Source organism: Rattus norvegicus, chromosome 8 (genome assembly GCF_036323735.1).
Source record: "Rattus norvegicus strain BN/NHsdMcwi chromosome 8, GRCr8, whole genome shotgun sequence".
Classification (NCBI taxonomy): Eukaryota; Metazoa; Chordata; class Mammalia; order Rodentia; family Muridae; genus Rattus; species Rattus norvegicus.
In genome coordinates, this window is record NC_086026.1 from 80826767 (window position 1) to 80844363 (window position 17597).

At 47.0% G+C, this 17597-nt stretch overlaps 1 protein-coding gene across 1 annotated transcript in view; it reads left to right on the forward strand.

Moving 5' to 3' along the window:
• Positions 1 to 11125, forward strand: part of Aldh1a2 (aldehyde dehydrogenase 1 family, member A2) — a 79251-nt gene extending 68126 nt beyond the window's left edge. Inside the window, exons 10-14 of the mRNA NM_053896.2 lie at positions 234 to 398; positions 507 to 664; positions 1302 to 1376; positions 8827 to 8915; positions 10464 to 11125. Of these exons, the coding sequence (NP_446348.2) occupies positions 234 to 398; positions 507 to 664; positions 1302 to 1376; positions 8827 to 8899 (471 nt within the window). The 3' untranslated portion in view covers positions 8900 to 8915; positions 10464 to 11125. The remainder of the gene's footprint in view (positions 1 to 233; positions 399 to 506; positions 665 to 1301; positions 1377 to 8826; positions 8916 to 10463) is intronic.
• The last annotated feature ends 6472 nt before the right edge of the window (positions 11126 to 17597 follow it).

Genomic DNA, 17597 nt, shown 5'->3' on the forward strand with positions numbered 1-17597 from the left:
TCAGGTTAGGCAGTCATTAGAGTTCTTTGTACTCTGTAAAGAGCAACCATATAACATTCCCACTTGTTTAATGTTCAAAATTCAGTAGGTAGTATCAATTATCAGTTTGATATGATTCAACTGGATATGGTGACATTTGGGGAAGAAAATCACATGAAGGGGTTCATGAGAATGTGAATATTTCCATTTTTATGGAAGACTTTCTGAGAGTCATCAAGTGATTTCCCCTGTAGATTGATAAGAAGCAATACAACAAAATCCTGGAGCTCATCCAGAGCGGTGTGGCCGAGGGCGCCAAGCTCGAGTGTGGAGGCAAAGGACTGGGAAGGAAGGGCTTCTTCATTGAGCCTACCGTGTTCTCCAACGTTACAGATGACATGCGGATCGCCAAGGAGGAGGTATCACGGGCCTTCTTAGGGTAGCCACACCTTTGCTGGGGTTTGAGAGCATTTGGGCAGTAATAAAGTTTTAATGTTTTTCATCCTCACACACACCATTTGTTGCAGATCTTTGGTCCTGTCCAGGAAATTTTGAGGTTTAAGACTATGGATGAAGTTATAGAAAGAGCCAATAACTCAGACTTCGGGCTTGTAGCGGCTGTCTTCACTAATGACATCAACAAGGCTCTCATGGTGTCCTCTGCAATGCAAGCTGGGACAGTTTGGTAAGACATATCCACTGGGGATGTAGGAGGCCTGTGTTAGCACGCACGTCAGTACAGACACTACATGCTAACTTTCAGAGAGGGGGCACTTAGTCCAGTGAGCATAGTTAGACCCTTGCAGGTCCTTTCTTGGCCATGTTACCTCATGGGAGATGGCAGTGGAAGAAGAGGTCACGTGGCCAGACAGACATCAGAGAGCAAGATTCAGGGGTGAGGCCTGCTCTTGGAGCAGCTTGCTCTTGCAGGAACTACCTAAATCCCTTTCTTCTCAGAATAGCTCTCCTAGGGGCTAAGGAACCCCCACCAGGCTCCACCTTTAACAATCCCACCTTTCTCCAGTCACTACACTGAGGACCAAGCTGATGAAGCTGGTGACACCTGAGCCCTTGAGGGACAAACAACACAAAACTGTGGCAGGGGTTTCCATTCTCAGGGAGCCAGATAAGGGTCCTCTGCAACGATGGGGAAAATAGATGACAGCCAGATGTCAACCTGAGAAAACTCTCATTAACGAGGCCAGACAAATCAAATATTATGAACTTTTCACTTTGAAAAAGAAGTTTCTCAAAGAAATACAGCAGTTGGATTATCTCTATGAGGTGAGAGTCATATTAACAGTGCTATTTTCTTATTTTAGGATCAATTGTTACAACGCCTTAAATGCTCAGAGCCCCTTCGGGGGGTTCAAGATGTCTGGAAATGGGAGAGAAATGTAAGTGTGGGAGATCCTGCTGTCTACAGAGATGGGTTGAATCAGCACTGGGGGTGGGGGAGTGCTGACGAAACAGTTCGCTTCACCTCTGTGCCTCCATCCATAAGCTTTGTTTATACTGTTGATACAGGGTCTCATTCCGCTGCTTAGAAATACCTGGAACTTTGTAGAATCAGCAGACCTCAAACTTAAGTAATCCTCCTGCCTCTCCCTCCTGAGTGCTGTGATTACAGATGTGAGCTACCATGCCTAGTTTAGTCTAACGTTTTACTGAGCATAAACTCCAATGAGCTGAGTGTCACTTGATACTGAAGTGAGCAAGGGGCAGCTCCCCTATACTCACAGTGGACAGGAAATAGATCCATTATTCAGCTGCATCCTGTAAGCAGAGAGGAAAAGCTCTCTGTTGTCTGGGGAGGGCAGAAAAGACCCCTACCCTAGGAGCACCCACTATTGCGGTTTTCAGGGCTGTCACTCAGCGGCTGCCCTGCCAGGGCCCAGATCCTGCCACAGAAACATTTCACTGTCTGTGCAGCTTCAGAAACCTTGGGTTGACACTCTAAAGCAGGAGGCTTTATGTAACGCCTAAATGGCTTGTCCACATTCATCTACCAGGGCAAGATTGCTAGGGCTCCACAGATCTAGGACTCCTATGACCCCTGCACCTACAGGGGCTGATGCCTGGTGCCATTCCTTTTGTGCCCATCCATCATTCGTGTACCACTGCTCAGCCCCTATGGATCTTCTAGAGTTGGGATGGGGGATTAGGACATGGGTCTGGGGAGGGGATTTGCTGAAGATATAAATTGAACACATATCAAGGCCATCCAGGGAATTGCTTGGGAACTGAGGAGACATCAGTTTTAAAGGCTAAGATGCCTAGCACATAGTTGTCTAGGCAGGGCCCAGTGGAGAGGATGAATAGGAGAGCTTTGTATTAACAGTAGCGGGTGTCACTTCAGTCACTATAACACAACCGTCTTCTGGCAGTGTAAACATTAGGAACTTAGTGTTCATGGTTCTGGGAACTACGTCCAAGGTCAAGGTGCTGGTCGATTTGGTGTCTGGGAAGGGCTCATTCCTCACAGATGGCACTTACTTTGTCCTCATGGAGTTCAGAGGAAAGGAAGTATGCTGGAGCCTCTCCTAGCAGGGCTCTGATCCCATTCGTTAGGGTGGAGCCCTCATGACTTAATCAGTTCCCAATGGCCTGGCCCACTTGTTAATACAATCACTTTGTGCAGCAGGTTCCAACATACACATTTTGGGGTAACACAGACAGCTGGACCTCAGCAGCTGCCCTCAGCTAGGTAGCTGCTGCCTGTCTGGCTTGAGCTAACTTCTCTCCTCGCATTATCCTGCTTGACTCTCTCAGTGATAGAGATGCTCTTCTCTTACCGTGCGGATGGCCCAGCCAAGGAGCTCAGGAGAATGCTCAAAATCTACCCAGCTCACAGCTGGTGCATGGCAGCTCTGACACTCAAGTCTAAGCCTCAGTGGTCTCAGAGAGATAATCTTACCAGCATCAGTCATGGGGGCTTAGGGACTAAGGACAGGCTTCAAAACTAACACAGTTGTCCTGAGGTGCTGATGACCTGTAAAAACTGGGTCATAGGAGAAGTAAACTAGACAAGAGACTCACTCTAGACTTCAATATAGATTGACTGGTTTTTGAATGGCATTCACTGAATGAGTAGTGGCCAGGGACTCCCTCATCTGACACCCTCATTTAAAAGTTCAGCTCTGTTTGAAAGGAGTGGCTCTATTTTCCAAATCCTGGGGCTCACAAGAAGAAACATTATCCATACCCCTTCCTCTGCCACTACTGAATGACTTCCTAAAAGCAAAGGGTTGGTTCGCAATCTTCCAACCAGTAGTGAACACACACAGCACTGGACTTGGTGTGTGCAGGGACTGCAGCACATTGGGGCGCTCAGGCTGCCCTTGGATAAATGACGTGCACAGCGTTGCAGGGATCAGAAGGGCCCCAGGGAAGATGCTGAAGTGAAGAAGAGGCTCAGAAATGAGGGAGATTGCTGTGAAGGCCTGGTCAGTGTTCACCATGGTCTTGCACTGGGCTTTGAGTTGGCTTTCTTAAGGAGGGGAGAAGTGGGGCAGATGGAGAATATTCTTTTGAGCTTGGAAGGCAAAACAAGGTAGTAGAGGGGGAACGTGAGCAGAAGTTCTCTGGTAAAGGTAGGGATGCTGTCTGTGGGGTGTGCAGGGACCCCTTAAACGTGAAGAGGGGATCCACAGGCTTCACATACTGCAGCTGGCATTTTCTAGCCTCTCAGCATTGAACTGTCTGGGTGGAGCAGCTCTGGGGCTAAGAGTAGTTTATAGTCACGTTGCTTAGATGCAAATCTTGGCACTTCTGCTTCCTGTCTGCAACTTTCAGTCTTCCTAAGCCTTGATGTCCTTCTCTGCATATAAAATATGAACGTAGTTATAGCACCCGCCTACGAGTGCTGCTTTGTGGATATGTTAGGATTAAATAGATAAACATGTAGTAGCAGTGCCTAGAAAGCCTTCAGAGAGAGAAGTTGCCACTGGTGATCAGAGAGGGGCTGCTAGGAGGGTGGCTCTCTTAAGTTCCTTAAGGAACCTGTTACCTCCGAAACAGAGCGGTTTTCCTCCCTCCCAGCCAGTGGCACCGCCCTTCTACTCCCCCATGTACCTGGGCCTTGCTTGCTCTCCACACACGTCTTCCAGCCAGAACTGTAATCTGGATGGAGTCCTGCTCTCACAGGACCTTGTGCTCTGTCCACTGCCTAAAGCACACAGGACCTCTTCTTGACTCACATATGGCTTTAACTCTCTGCCCCCATTCTTGAGACTGCATTCCACTTGCTCTCTCATTTCCTGCCTCTGTGGCTGTCCTCCCCAATCTCTCTGAAGTGTTGGGGCAGTCATTGGTCCTGGGAACACAGTTCTCATTCAGTGTTTTGCTACAGATCATTAACATGGTGAATCACCAGTATAAAGTAAACTTGTAATAACTATCCTGTGGGTAATGAAGTACAGTCCCATGCTACCCCGTCCCTCATCAGAAGCAGGCTCTGATGGGATGCAGACTTTTGATGATATGGGAGTCTGCTCTCTTCCCAGAAGAAGTGTTCCTTTGCTGGAAAGTTGTTTTGGGGCACAGTTTGGCTCTGTCAAACCGTATACAACAATGGCCAAGGAACCTGAAGAGCAGCTTCTCCCTACTTCAAGACATGCTGGTGACATGGCCGCCCCCCTGCAGTTATGAAATAAGATGGATGGTATTCTTTGATGAGACAGATTGCATTTCATCCAAGTCAAGGGACATGTTACCTCCAAAATAGAGGGGTTTTCCATGTGTGACCTTTTTTGCTTCAGAAAATTTGAAACCCTGAGTACGTAGGTATGCTAAATAGGTATGCAACCCAAATATTTCCTGTTAACCAATCATAAAGAAATTTCTTATAAAATAATTATTTGGAATATATATAATTATACTATTTGTTAAAAGTTAATGAAACTTCATATTAATGAGATCGCATGCTTGTTTATTTTTATATAAAGAGCTAAGTTTGCTGGTTATTGGATGCTTGAGGACAAAGAGCATCTTCGACTCCTTTCAGAGCTGAGAACACTGCTCCACGTGAATATGGGCTGCCAAGGAACAGCGGCATATTTATGGTCACCTCAGAAAGTGCTGGAAATTCAATCCCAATCCAAAGTCAAAATTCATTTGACAAATGTTTACCAAACTCCAATAGCAATTTTTAAAGCCAACCATTGTAACAATAGGATCCAACACTGTACTGTCCCTTGCTACTTACAAGCTGAGGAAGGGGAGAGGAAATACTAAAAGCCTTTATTTTCTATGATAAAAATTATGTTTCTATAAGGAACCTTGTGTCCAATAACCATGTGGTTCATAGCACAGGTCCAGCCTCATCACAGCAGTGTGAGCCTGAGCGGAGACGTGGAGGTTGGTAGAGAACACGAGGCAAGCACTGCACTGTGTGCTGTGTGCTCAGACCGAGCAGGCATGCATGAAGCCACAGATGTGACAGGGGCAAGCAAAGCCTGACACCTCAGATACATTATATATTTGATTTTGAATTAATCTTTGGCCACTGAGTATTCAGAAGTGTTTGACTGTTGCCAACTACACAAGCCCCTCCTGACTGCCATTTAAGATGCTGCAATGTGAATAACCTAGTTTTTGTCTCCACTCGCTCCCATGTTTTCTCTGTTTTAATGAGTGCTGGAAACACTTTAAATAAGAGATCCTGTTCCACCTTCCATCTAGTGTGATAGGCTCCAGAAAAATCCACTTAACCTTCCCTTGGGGAAAGCTTCTGTGCCTCACATCCCAGAGTCTCCATGTCCACACCCACATGACGCAGAGAAAGGACCCTTCCAGAAACAAGCTCCAAGAAGACAGACTACCAAGCCTCAGTTTCTTTTGGAGCTGCAAGAGGGCTGCCAGCTACTGGTTATCTGATGTGCCCTCCCTCCCCTTTGTGCCTGGGTCAGAGGCTGAAGGGGTGCTCACCAGTGCTGCTGACCTGACAGAAGCTTCCATCTGTTCACTGTCTGTCTTTCTGCTGCTGCCTCATTTCAGTCTCTGTGTGAAAGACGGGGAAATAAAAGCTACGAAGTCACACTGAACTGAAGGGATGGAGAGAGAGCTGTGGACGTGTCACTAGCATTTAGACAACAGGGATCAGGGCTGCAGGAGTGAGAGTGGGGTTGACATGCTGAGCAGCCAAGCTGCTCAAGTCACACACACACACACGCACACACATGCACGAATCAAATGATCAGAAGGCGACTGTGGCCTAAGGGGTTGAGATTGTGAAATATGCTCATCTTAGGACCCACTCTCAGAGACTTGAGTAGACCTGGGCTAGAGCCCAAGATCTTCATGTTCTGCCGAGCTTCTGGCCTGATGCTGGGACAGCTGGGGCAGGACCTCACTCAGAAAATTGTTGCACTAAGCCCAATAGAAGCACAAGGGAAGGGAACGCACACTGAACAGAGATCCCAGGGTTTCTGAGATGGTTTACTGGGTGCCACTAAAATCTAACATTTTCTCCTTTACTCAGGGTGTGCCCATTTCTTCATCTCAGTGATTAACCTAGTCTGCTTCTCGGGGTCTCTGTGCCTTGTGGCAGTGTACAGGGACAATGGTGGGCACATGGCTGGAGGTGCTTCAAGGAAGGACCTGGCTCTCGAGCAGTGAGGTTCTTCTTGTTAACTATGCATCTAGAAGTGCTCAGACTTAACTGTAGTGGAAAGATTTGAGAGAAAGACCCTAGATTAATGTGATGAAATTATTGAAGAATCTAAACTTCAAATATTTTAGAGTCCCTTGAATAGTCAAAGAGTGGGCAGAATGACCAGCTCTACCCTTCCTCATCCCTTGCCAGACTTACAGAAACAGAAACTTTGGTGTGGGAGGGTCAAAACCCCACAGTGTAGTCATGCTCCTTGGGTGATAACTGTATATGTATTCTGGGGCTCAGGAACTGCCACAAGGGAGGTGACTGGGCACCAAGAGGTGAGGGAGAGCCAAATGGGGCCCTTCAGCCAGCTATTAGAAGAGCCATCGTTTCCCTGTCCACTGACTCCAGGACTCTGTGTCTGTTCTGTTGTGGCCTCTCACCAGCCCTCCTTGATATCCTAGGCACATGGCCACCCCTTGACTGTAGGTTTAAGATACCTCCTTTGCCTCTAAGCACTCTGTGTATCGATATCCCCTCCAGAGACTGGGCAAGGACCCTCCAACTAGTAAGGCTACCCTTACTAGTACACTTGTACAAACATGGTGGGAGCCAATGGGCACAGTTAAATGCAGCCATAGTGACATGTTTCTGATTGTATAGACTCACCCCTGTACTCACAGATTGGAGACCATAGTCTCCAAGAAAGAGTGCTTCAGGGTCTGCCCAAGTGCATGCATAAGGAAATAGAAGGCAGTGAGTAACCTCACTGCCATCAGGAAGTACAAAATGTCCTGATGAGGAGACACATTCCGAATTGCCTTAGGGCAGGAAAAATCCAGAGAAATCCAGTGTAAGCTGGTAATAGACACCCAGAGCTTGGATAGAGTTGGTGAGGGTATGGCATAATGAGGCCCATCTTGAGTGGCCCAGACAGTGATGGTATGCTTGCAGAGTTTGCTTTGTTGACTGATGTATCCCAGGAGGTCCTTGTCAACTTGGGTGTGGTACCCAGAGGAGCTACTGGCAATGCCGTTGGAGCTGTGTAGGGTCATGGAACTCCAAAAGAAAAGGACAGGCCATTGCTCTTGGTATTACTTGTACAATCCAGCTGTAGGAACTGTGTCTTCTGTGACTCACTGGTGCAGAAGACAGCTTTCTCACTAGCCTTTCACATACAGACACAATTCTGAGTGGTTAACCTTCTGATAGAGACAGTGTGGCAACAAGGTAGAACTAGCAAAGGAGCTATACAGCAAAAGTCTTCCTCCACCCTCTGGTCACCTCCCCTCACCCTGTGTCCTCAATGTGCTAGGTAGTATAGCCAGCCCACAGTTGTAGGGAGGTCAGAAAGCCAGATGAGTGGGCTCAGCTCCATAGGGACAGAAGTGCCATAGCGGAAGTGACACTATGACAGAACCTTCCTCTGATGCACTCACATGCAAGGAGCTTGGGCAACAACTTACTTGGCTTTGCTTGCCAGGAGCCCAGCAGTGATTTCTCAGTAAATGCTTCCTGACAACCCTTGACCTGCTACCAGCCACAATTCCAGAAGGGAAGTAACTGGGGAGACTCTAAGGGTCCCTAATGGTCACCTCAATTATTTCTTAAATCTTCCTACCAGTTTTCTGAGGCCATGGTAGTAGCTGTCAGGACCATATTGAAGATGGTGCAGGTAGTTTCTCTTTTCACACAGTAGGCCTTCGGCTACCTGTCCGTCCCTGTTTAGGAAGTATAAGGAGTGAGAAAGTGGAATTTTACAAACTGGTAAGGATTCTAAGACTCTCCTCTGAGAGATGAAAACCATCTCTCTAGGCAGGCTGCAGACATCAGAAGTCTGCAGAGACTGGAGCAGGTTTCTACTCCGGTGGAAGGACCAGCACTCCCAGAAGATGGAAATGGGGCCTAGGTGTTGGCAGACCTTGGGTCTGGCTTTTCGCTGACATGGTGCTCAGCTGTGAGCCATCCTGCCTTGGCTAAGCCCAGGCCTGACTCCCAGGGTACCAAGGAATCTCTTCCTTTCTACAATGTGCTCTGAAAACAGGGGGGCCTTTAAGGAAGGGTACTTGCCCATGAGAGGGTGGCTCTCTGCTCTGAGGAGGGCTTTGCTGTTCAACTTGGAGTTTGTACATAGAGCCCCATGACCTTCTGCTCATAGCCGACAGCTTCACCCTCTCCAGGGTGCCATCACAGCCCAGGCACCATTCTCTGGGATGTTAATATCTGAATCTGCTCACTATTTGTTTCAGGGGTGAGTTTGGCTTACGGGAGTACTCAGAAGTAAAGACCGTGACGGTGAAGATCCCCCAGAAGAACTCCTAAGAGGCCCAGGCCGAAGGTGAAGACACCACTGACTCCCTGTAGAGCCCAGCTCTGAGGAGTACAGGGTCGAGCCCATCCCTTCCCTAAATACTGACTTGATGACATAGCAGGCAGATTACAGCACCTTTGACCCAAGCCAGCATGGCAGGGTTTAGAGATACTCTGCAAGGAGTCACACTCATGATACCAAATACTGGGAGCATGGCAGAGACAGGGGAGCACTCGGCACAGCCAGTGGTGTTCTGCAGGGCATGGGATGGAGTGAGGAAGCTGCAGTAACTGATGCCTTTGTCACAGAGAGCTTTCCTAGAGGAAAGGTTGTCTTGGCGCTGTCTTCATTTTCCTCCTTCCAGTTCCTGCCCACTCCTTACTCCTCCCTCTTCCAGGGAGACCTCAGTTGAGCTCATTTAGGGCAGATGTTTGGGCCGGGAACAATTTTCCAAGGTTTTGCAGCCAAATTACCATTTCATGTTATCCATTTCTTCAAAGCAAAACATGAAATGGTTTTAGTTAGAGCCAGGGCAGAGTGAAAATGCCAGGAGCTGGTACACTGCAGATGTTCTAAGTGGTGGGGATGTAGTATAGTCCTTTTCTGACTTCCATAAATAACACAGCAGAAAGAAGATGTGAATGAGGAGGTCAGAGGTTATCTTGTGTAGTTCGCAGCTTCTGAGCAGTTTGGTGTGTGTGTGTGTATGTGTGTGTGTGTGTGTGTGTGTGTGTATGTGTGTGTGTGTGTGTGTGTATCAGTGGTCATGACCCACAATTAGTGGGGGAGGTATCAAATACCCTTTCGTAGGGGTTGCCCAAGATCATTGGAGAACACAAATATTTATATTGAGATTCATAAGAGTAGCAAAATTAGTTATGAGCTAGTAACAAAAATACTTTGATGGTTAGGGGTCACTACAACTATATTCAAAAATCTGTATGAGGAGCTGTATTAAAGGGTTGCAGCATTAGGAAGGTTGAGAGGTGCTGATGTAGACTGTGATGCAGGTTACAGGTTAGCACTTACTGCATGGTTTAGAGAGAGAGTCAGAGTTAGTCTCTCTTTCTCCCTCCCTCCCTCTCTCTTCCCTTCCCTTTCCTCCTACCCCTAACAGGTGTGTGTGTGTGTGTGTGTGTGTGTGTGTGTGTGTGTGTGTGTGAGAGAGAGAGAGAGAGAGAGAGAGAGAGAGAGAGAGAGAGAGAGAGAGAGATTCTTGATTATTCTAGAATAAAGCAAGGGCCACAGCCCTTGTTTTCATTGATGAGCGAGATATTTCCCAAAGTTCATCCTGGGACCAACTGAAGCAGCCCAGGTAGGCTCAGGAAGCTGGTGATGCTAGGACCTTGCAAACTGAGTGTTTCTAAGGCTAGCTGACAAGACTTGAGAAGTGAGTTATTGCTGGAGTAAAGACCACAGCCTCTCCTACATCCTTGTACACCTCACTGCTCCAGCACCTGATGTTTCTGTGCTATGGCTATCCTGGCCCACTGTGTCTAGATCACCAACCTGAAATCTGCTGTCAATGCATTTGGAAATGTGAGCCAGCCCAATGACTCTCTTCTCTATTTGCAGAGCACCAGTGTGCCAAGACTGCCACCTATCACCAGGCCTCCTTCGTCATGCCCTGTGGCCCGCCCGACGTCGGTTTACCACTCTTGCCTCACAACAAGTGAGCTTCAGCCTGCAGAAGGGGAGCTGTGAAGCAAGCCTGACTCTCCTTCCTTCCAACCCCACCCCCTTCCCTCTGCCTTCCAATGAACCCCATTTTGTGTGAGCAGCACTGGCTTCCTTCCCTTCTCTCCTGAGCTGCCAAATCGAAGCCAGTCTCTAACCTGGGTGAATACCATTTATTTAATAATGCCAAACATAACCTAGGTGTAGAATATGGTCATGTATCTATTGCCTTCTCTATTTAATGGTTTTTTGCTTTCTAACCAAACCAGTTTTCAGTTTTCTATTTATAACCTGCCTGTCCACGATGTTTTCAAGCAAGCCCTCCATACTGTTACTGACAAATGAGGACAACGCGCTCAGCAGACAGCCCTGACATGGGCTTTGAGTCCTTCCAGCAGGCGCCCTGCTCTTCCTACAGCGCACCCATGTGAACACACGATTAACCAGCTAGCTCCCTTCAACCCACAGTATAGAATGTGAAAAGGAAGATTTATGACTTTTAATTTACTTCAAAAGAAACCTCGTGCTAGCAATAAAGCATTTATATTGTGTACACCTCGGGACTGTTTGTGTTTGTGAGTCTGTCCCACTGAGCCCGTTTTTGTCTTTACTTCCTAGCTGGGAATTTTGGTGGGAGTGTGTTCTTACGTGACTGAGCAGAAGGCCGAGAGGGTATTTTATAGAATACATTAAGGTTGAACAAACAAACTTGTGCTTTGACACTGCTTAAAACTCGTGTGTTTACAGTTTCCTGTAGCACATAAAATTCAGGCATATGTGGAACATCAGATTTCAGGAAGAAACCTCAAAGGACTCTGTTATGTGAACTCACAAGCCCTGAGCTCACCGTCAGGGTTCCCGCTGCTGGCAATTCCCAGTAGCTTCACTCACTCAGCAGAGGGAAAATATGCCCAAAGGCTGGGGAGCTGATGTCTGCAGCTGTCTGTGGGACTGCACTGTTGGCTAGAGCTTACTGACACTCTCTGCTCTCAGAGTCCAGCTTTTACTTCTAGAAGGCTTAAAATTTTTATTTCATTTGGTGTGTGTGTGTGTGTGCATGTTTGATGTGGGTGGGAATGCCCATGCCAGATTGTGGGTGGGGGCCTGAGGACCACTTGCTAGAATTGGTTTTTCCTTCCACCATGGGTCTTTGGGATCAAAGTGAGGTAATCAGACTTATGTGACAAGCATTTTTGCCCACTGAGCTGTAATCAGTCTTAGAGTAGAGCTTTTGGAGAATGGGTCCCATATTTAGGAGCTACACAGTCCTCACTACCAACTCCTGGAATCTCTACCTAGGTTCTGGTTAGGAGAGACAAAAGGTGAACCAATGAATCTGCCCAAAGCAAACCTGCTGTGAGCAGAGATGCTCGCTGTGGTTTAGGGTTTATTACAGTCCTCCACAGGAACAAATGGAATTTCCAAAATGGGGACCCTTGGGCAAGAATCAGAAGTAAGGCACAGCTCCTATGAATCGCCTCTCATTGAGTAGATGGAGCAGGAAAAGGGCCTAGGGTAATGAGTCCTTTAGAACACCATTGCTCTGTGTGTGTGTGTGTGTGTGTGTGTGTGTGTGTGTGTGTTAATGAGTGAGGTTAGTATAAGAGAGTAGTCTTGATGGAAGCAAAAAACCTACAGAGACAGAGGTGAGACCAAACTTGGCAAGACTAACAAATGGTTGACCAGGTAGGTCCAGCATGATGGCAACAGGCCCAACCAGAGGCTCTGGATTTGGGTTTCCTATAGACTGACAGAGGCAGAGGTCAGAGAAAGAGACAGTCTGACACAAGACTAGTGTGGGCCACAGGGACAGAGAGAGAGGAAGGGAAGTAAAGAAGTTCCCAGCGCTTGAGTGAATCTAAAGCAAAATGTTAATTGCTGTTTCAGAGTCAAGTCAAAAGAGATGGATACTCTCCCAGAAATTAAAACAGATCAAAGTTGAGGGATGAGATCTTGACTTAGAGACTTTGGACATTGTTGTTGATCCAGAAATAACCAGATAGAACTTATAAGCAGGTATCGCTTGGGTGACTTCCTATAACCTAAACTTGAAAGGACTGACACCAGGTATACACGAAATGAAACAAGGGCCAGGGAAGAAGCACTCAGTGAAATAGCCAGAGGCTGTGGTCAGGAAAGCAGCATATGAAGAAAGCCTTCTCACCCTCTCTGTGACTCTTCCCTCAGATGTTCACCATGTCAGACACTGACAAAGGTGGTGGGCATAAGGGAAGCTAGTTGTACCTGTTGCCTTGCAGATCTTATGACATAAAGTAACTTAGCCAACAGTGACTTCACCATCTCTTGAGCCTCTTCCCAAGGTGGTACAGCTTTTCTAACTTTGCTCCATCCCAACTTGGCAACCTTGCCCATGGCAGTAGCTGGATGACATTGTGGTGGAGTGGATGGGACAGCGTTGTGTCACAGGGAGTTAGAAGACAGATAAAAAGGAACTAGAAAGATGGATCAGTAAAGCATTTGCCTCATAAGCATGAGGCCCTAAGCTCTCTGGTGTAGTGGCATGGGCCATGTGTGGAAACCAGAAGACACTGCTGTAAGTGTCCAACAAGAAGGAACTGAAGTAAATTAAGCATCAGTTAGACACATCTGTCTAGAATCACAGAAGGCGTCTTTCTAGGGCCCCAGAAATCTTGCCTTTGACTGCAGGTGTGGTAGGGCCTGGAGAACTGTCCACTCAAGAGTGCTGGAGTTGGTCTTCTCCAAACACTGAATGACCACAAATGCATCTCTAAACACAGACCAAGGAGGCCATGCTGAAAAGAAAGTAAGACATCTGGTGTAACTAACATCTCTAATTTGACTTAAGATCTTGTTAACAAGAGGAAAACCATGCCAGGTACTAGGAATCTAACCAGTTACCCAGGGCTAGTGAAGTTGTGGATCTTGGAGGAGAACTTACAATCACCAGTCTTCCAAATCAGCACAATCTCTAACCATATTCTATGTATTTGTCCTTACACCACAGGTAAGTGTAGTCCTTATCCTTTATCAAGGAACTTTGCAATAGACAAAGACTTACAGAAAACCACAACCAATCAGAATATAGAATTGTGGAGTCCAGTTCCAACTGACAACATCTATAACTCAACTCTTGCACCTGAGGCTCAGGGTTTATTACAGAATAGGGGTTGGAAAGTTTGTAAGAACCAGAGGAAAAGGGTTTGTTGTAAGATTGTGTCTCCTAGGCATATCTGAAGCTACACTCACAGAGTCTTCTCACCAGTTGTCTTCCTAAAAGAACTGAACAAGCTCTTTGCTCTGCTCTTTGCTCTCTTGCTCTTCCCCTCTTTCCCTTTTTCCCTTCTTCCCCCATTTCCTCCCCCCCCCATCCATCCCCGTGCTCATGGCCGGCCTTTACTCCCCTCTTCTTTCTTCTCTCATTAAACCTCTCCACACGGAAAAAAAGAACTGAAGAAAGATGACACCAATAGATATGATAACATGGTTAGGAGGAAGCCCAAGAGGCTCATCAGCCTTACACAAAGAACTACAAGCAGCTGAAGATCACTGAGAGTGGAAGAATAGACGTTCCCAGGAAAGAGCACGTTAATTGGTTACCCAAAACCAATGGCCTGAAAACCTATACATAAGTAGTGTTATGCAGACTGAAAAGTTCAAACACACACACACACACACACACACACACACACACACACACCACCACCACCACCACCACCACCACCACCACCACCTAAAGAAATTAAACAGCTACAGTCCACTTGATAACACCAACTTCTTGAAAAAAGGAAGGAAGGTCAGGACTGAGTTTGAGACACAAGGGGTCCCAAAGGCCTATGCCCGTAGTATGTTTACATCCTGAAGCAGTGGCCTGGCTAGACCCTTGCCACATAGCTAGATGGCCAAAGGAAACCTTATCCAAGCAGTTTCACATCAAAGGTTGCCAGACAAGCTGACCTTCCTCTCAATATGGCCCAGAAGCAGAACATCTGAGAGGTTGTCAGGAGGAAGGGGCCTTGTGCTACTTCAGGGGAATTTCTCCCTGCTCCCCTCCAGCCTGTACATTGGTGAGCACTGGTCACAGGACAGTCAGAGTGATTCAGACCACTCTGTCAGAGCCTCCTGGTCCTGCAACAACCCTACAGTATGTCTGAACAATGCATCCATTTCATTTGTCCTCTCACTGGGTGAAGCACTCAGAGGAGGTTTGGCTTCCTGACAAGCTTCTCTCACCCAAACTTTCCCCTGAGGAAAAATATCTTGGAGAGCCAGGGTGTTCATGTCATTCTCACAGCTGGGAGAGTCAGCATGAAGTCTGACGTCCTATGGACTGGCGCATTTTACTTTCTGTACCTGATTAGAGCTGTATGTCCTGCACGTCTTAGGCCAACTGAAGCTGCTTCTTCCTCTTGTTTCTCTGTGGAGCAGGTAGAGGGAATGATCATGAAAACCCACAGGAGAGGAGGTGGAAGCCCATGGAAAAACAGCTTCTAAGTGATAGCTGAAGAAAACTAGATGGGAGCCTCTCTTCCTATTTTTTCTCTGGTGTGTGCAAGTGTTCATGTGTATGCAGGTGCCCATGTGCCTGTGTGTGTACATGTAGAGGCCAGAGGACAACTGTAAGCATCACTCTTTAGAGGTTTCCCACCTTTTTTTTTTAAGACGGGATCTCTTATTGGCCTGGAACCACCAATTCCATTAGGCTGCCTGGCCAGTGGATCCATGTGTCTCACAGATTTTTATGTAAGATCCGGGATCCAACTTGGGTCCTCATACTTGCAAGGCAAACACTTTAGGGACCGAGTCATCTCCCCTGATTTCTTTTCAGCACTCTCTCCCTCTCTGTTTAGAGAAGTAATTTTGGGCTCATAGTCAATGTTCTGAGGAGCATAAAGGCTAGACTGACCCCAGCACTCCTGGGTGGACCAGAGAGATCTGCTACATCTGCAGCTAAAGGAGTTCTGGGGCCTTCTGTCATCCCAGACAGATATGTCCAATGTATGGACTGATGCTCAATTTACTCCAGTTCCTTCATGTTGGTTTCTTATGGTGACAACTCTTGTTACTCCTCAGAGGTGGATACATAGTAAGAAGCCAGAGCCCATGCTCCTTAGCTAACCAGAGCTTGGAAAAGCCAAACAGAGGGAGGAGTTGTTTGTAGAGCAACAGAAATCCCAGTCTCCATTGGCCATGCAGGAACAATAGAGGATCTGTGTGAAACAGAACAGACCCCATATGCTGGGTGAATAGAATTAATTTGGGCTCCCAGGTAGTCCTGAGGGAAGTACAGTGCCCACCAGTACTCAGACTGCGAGCGCTATCTATCCACTCCTAGCCCTGAGCTACCTCTGCCTGCCCAAGGCAGCTTGTCAGTCAAAATAAGGAGAACCATGAAGGAGGTGGATAAACAAGGCTGCCACGTGTCACTTACCTTTGTTTTGTTGTTGTTGTTGAGATTTGACACACTCTTATTCCATAGAGGAGAGCAATGTTCGCAAGAAAATGTTTCAAAAGGCCTTCTGCCAGCATCTAGTCAAGAGCCCGTGAATGCCCAGCTGTTCAAATTCTCCATTTCCTTGCCTCTGGAGTGGGATGATGAAAGGATGCACCTTCTTCACTTGTTCTGTGATGGTTTGAGATCACGCATATCATGGGATGCTTGGTCCCGGTTGAAAAGCTCAAACAAACACGGCCAGTGAGGCCTCCATCCCTATAGCTGTAGTTCTGAGAAAGTGGCTCATTTCACATTTTCTTGTGTAGACAGTCAGACAAGAGGACACCTCTGTGGGTTTGTACTCAGTGGCACAGCAAATGCTCTGGAGCTATAAGGTTAATTGCTATTTAAAAATCCCGTGTGTGTGTGTGTGTGTGTGTGTGTGTGTGTGTGTGTGTGTGTCCATCCAGCAGCTTCCCTCCTGGGGAAGCTATCACTGATGCCCAGATAGTTAGTGTCAACTGGCTGCCCTACCTTCCTTCTGTTTGAAAGGACAGATAGCAAGAAGGGGCCAAAGGTTAGTGGTTGACCTAGGGGGGCTTTGACACACTGTACTAAGTGTTGGCTGGATTGAGGTCATTATTGTCGTTGCTGTCTCATAAATGTAAGAAGTGAGGTAACTTTTTGCCTAGATCAGTGGTTCTCAACCTGTGAATCTAGACACTATTGTCCTGCAATGCTTGGCCCTGATTTAAAAGCTGTAACAAAGAACACAGCCAATGAAAAGTCTCCATCCTTGGTTCTGAGGAAGTGGCTGACTTCACATTTCCTTGTGTGGAAAGCTTGTGGTGGTCACATTACTATTACATACAATTCATAATAGTAGCAAAATTACAGTTACAACGTTGTGATAAAATAATTTTATGGTTGGGGTCACCAAGTACAATGAGGAACTGTATTAAGTGGTTGCAGAATTAGGAAGGTTGAGAATCTCTGGAAGGCAGAAATCGTGAAAGTCCTTAGGAAGGAAATTATATTCCAGAGGAGAAATTTGAAAAATACTCTTCTGGACTAGAGAAGTGGCTCAGTAGTGAGGAACATGTGCTGCTCTTCCTGAGGATCAGAGTTCAATTCCCAACAGCTGGTTGAGAAGCTCACACATGATGGCACATGGGCACATACACATGCATGTGCACAAACACATACATACAGACAGACAGACAGATACACACACAGACACACACAGACAGACAGACACAGACACAGACAGACAGACAGACAGACACACACACACACACACACACACACACACAACTGTAACTCCAGCTCCAGGGCATCCGACACCTTCAGGCCTTCACAGGTAGACGTTGGCGGCACATGAGCACACACACAAACACATACACACAGGCACCCTCACATGCACACACACATCCCCCCCCTCACACACACACACCAATAAACCTTTAAGAATCCTCCCCAAAGCCCAGTTGGGCCCAGTTAGGAAAGACCAGGTGTCTTTGCAGACAGGAGCATCTCCCCGGCAGGGGCCAAAGTCCCATCAGTTAAGTCTGAAGGACCACAGATCGCAAACTCCTAAGAGCCTAGAACAGTTCCTCTGT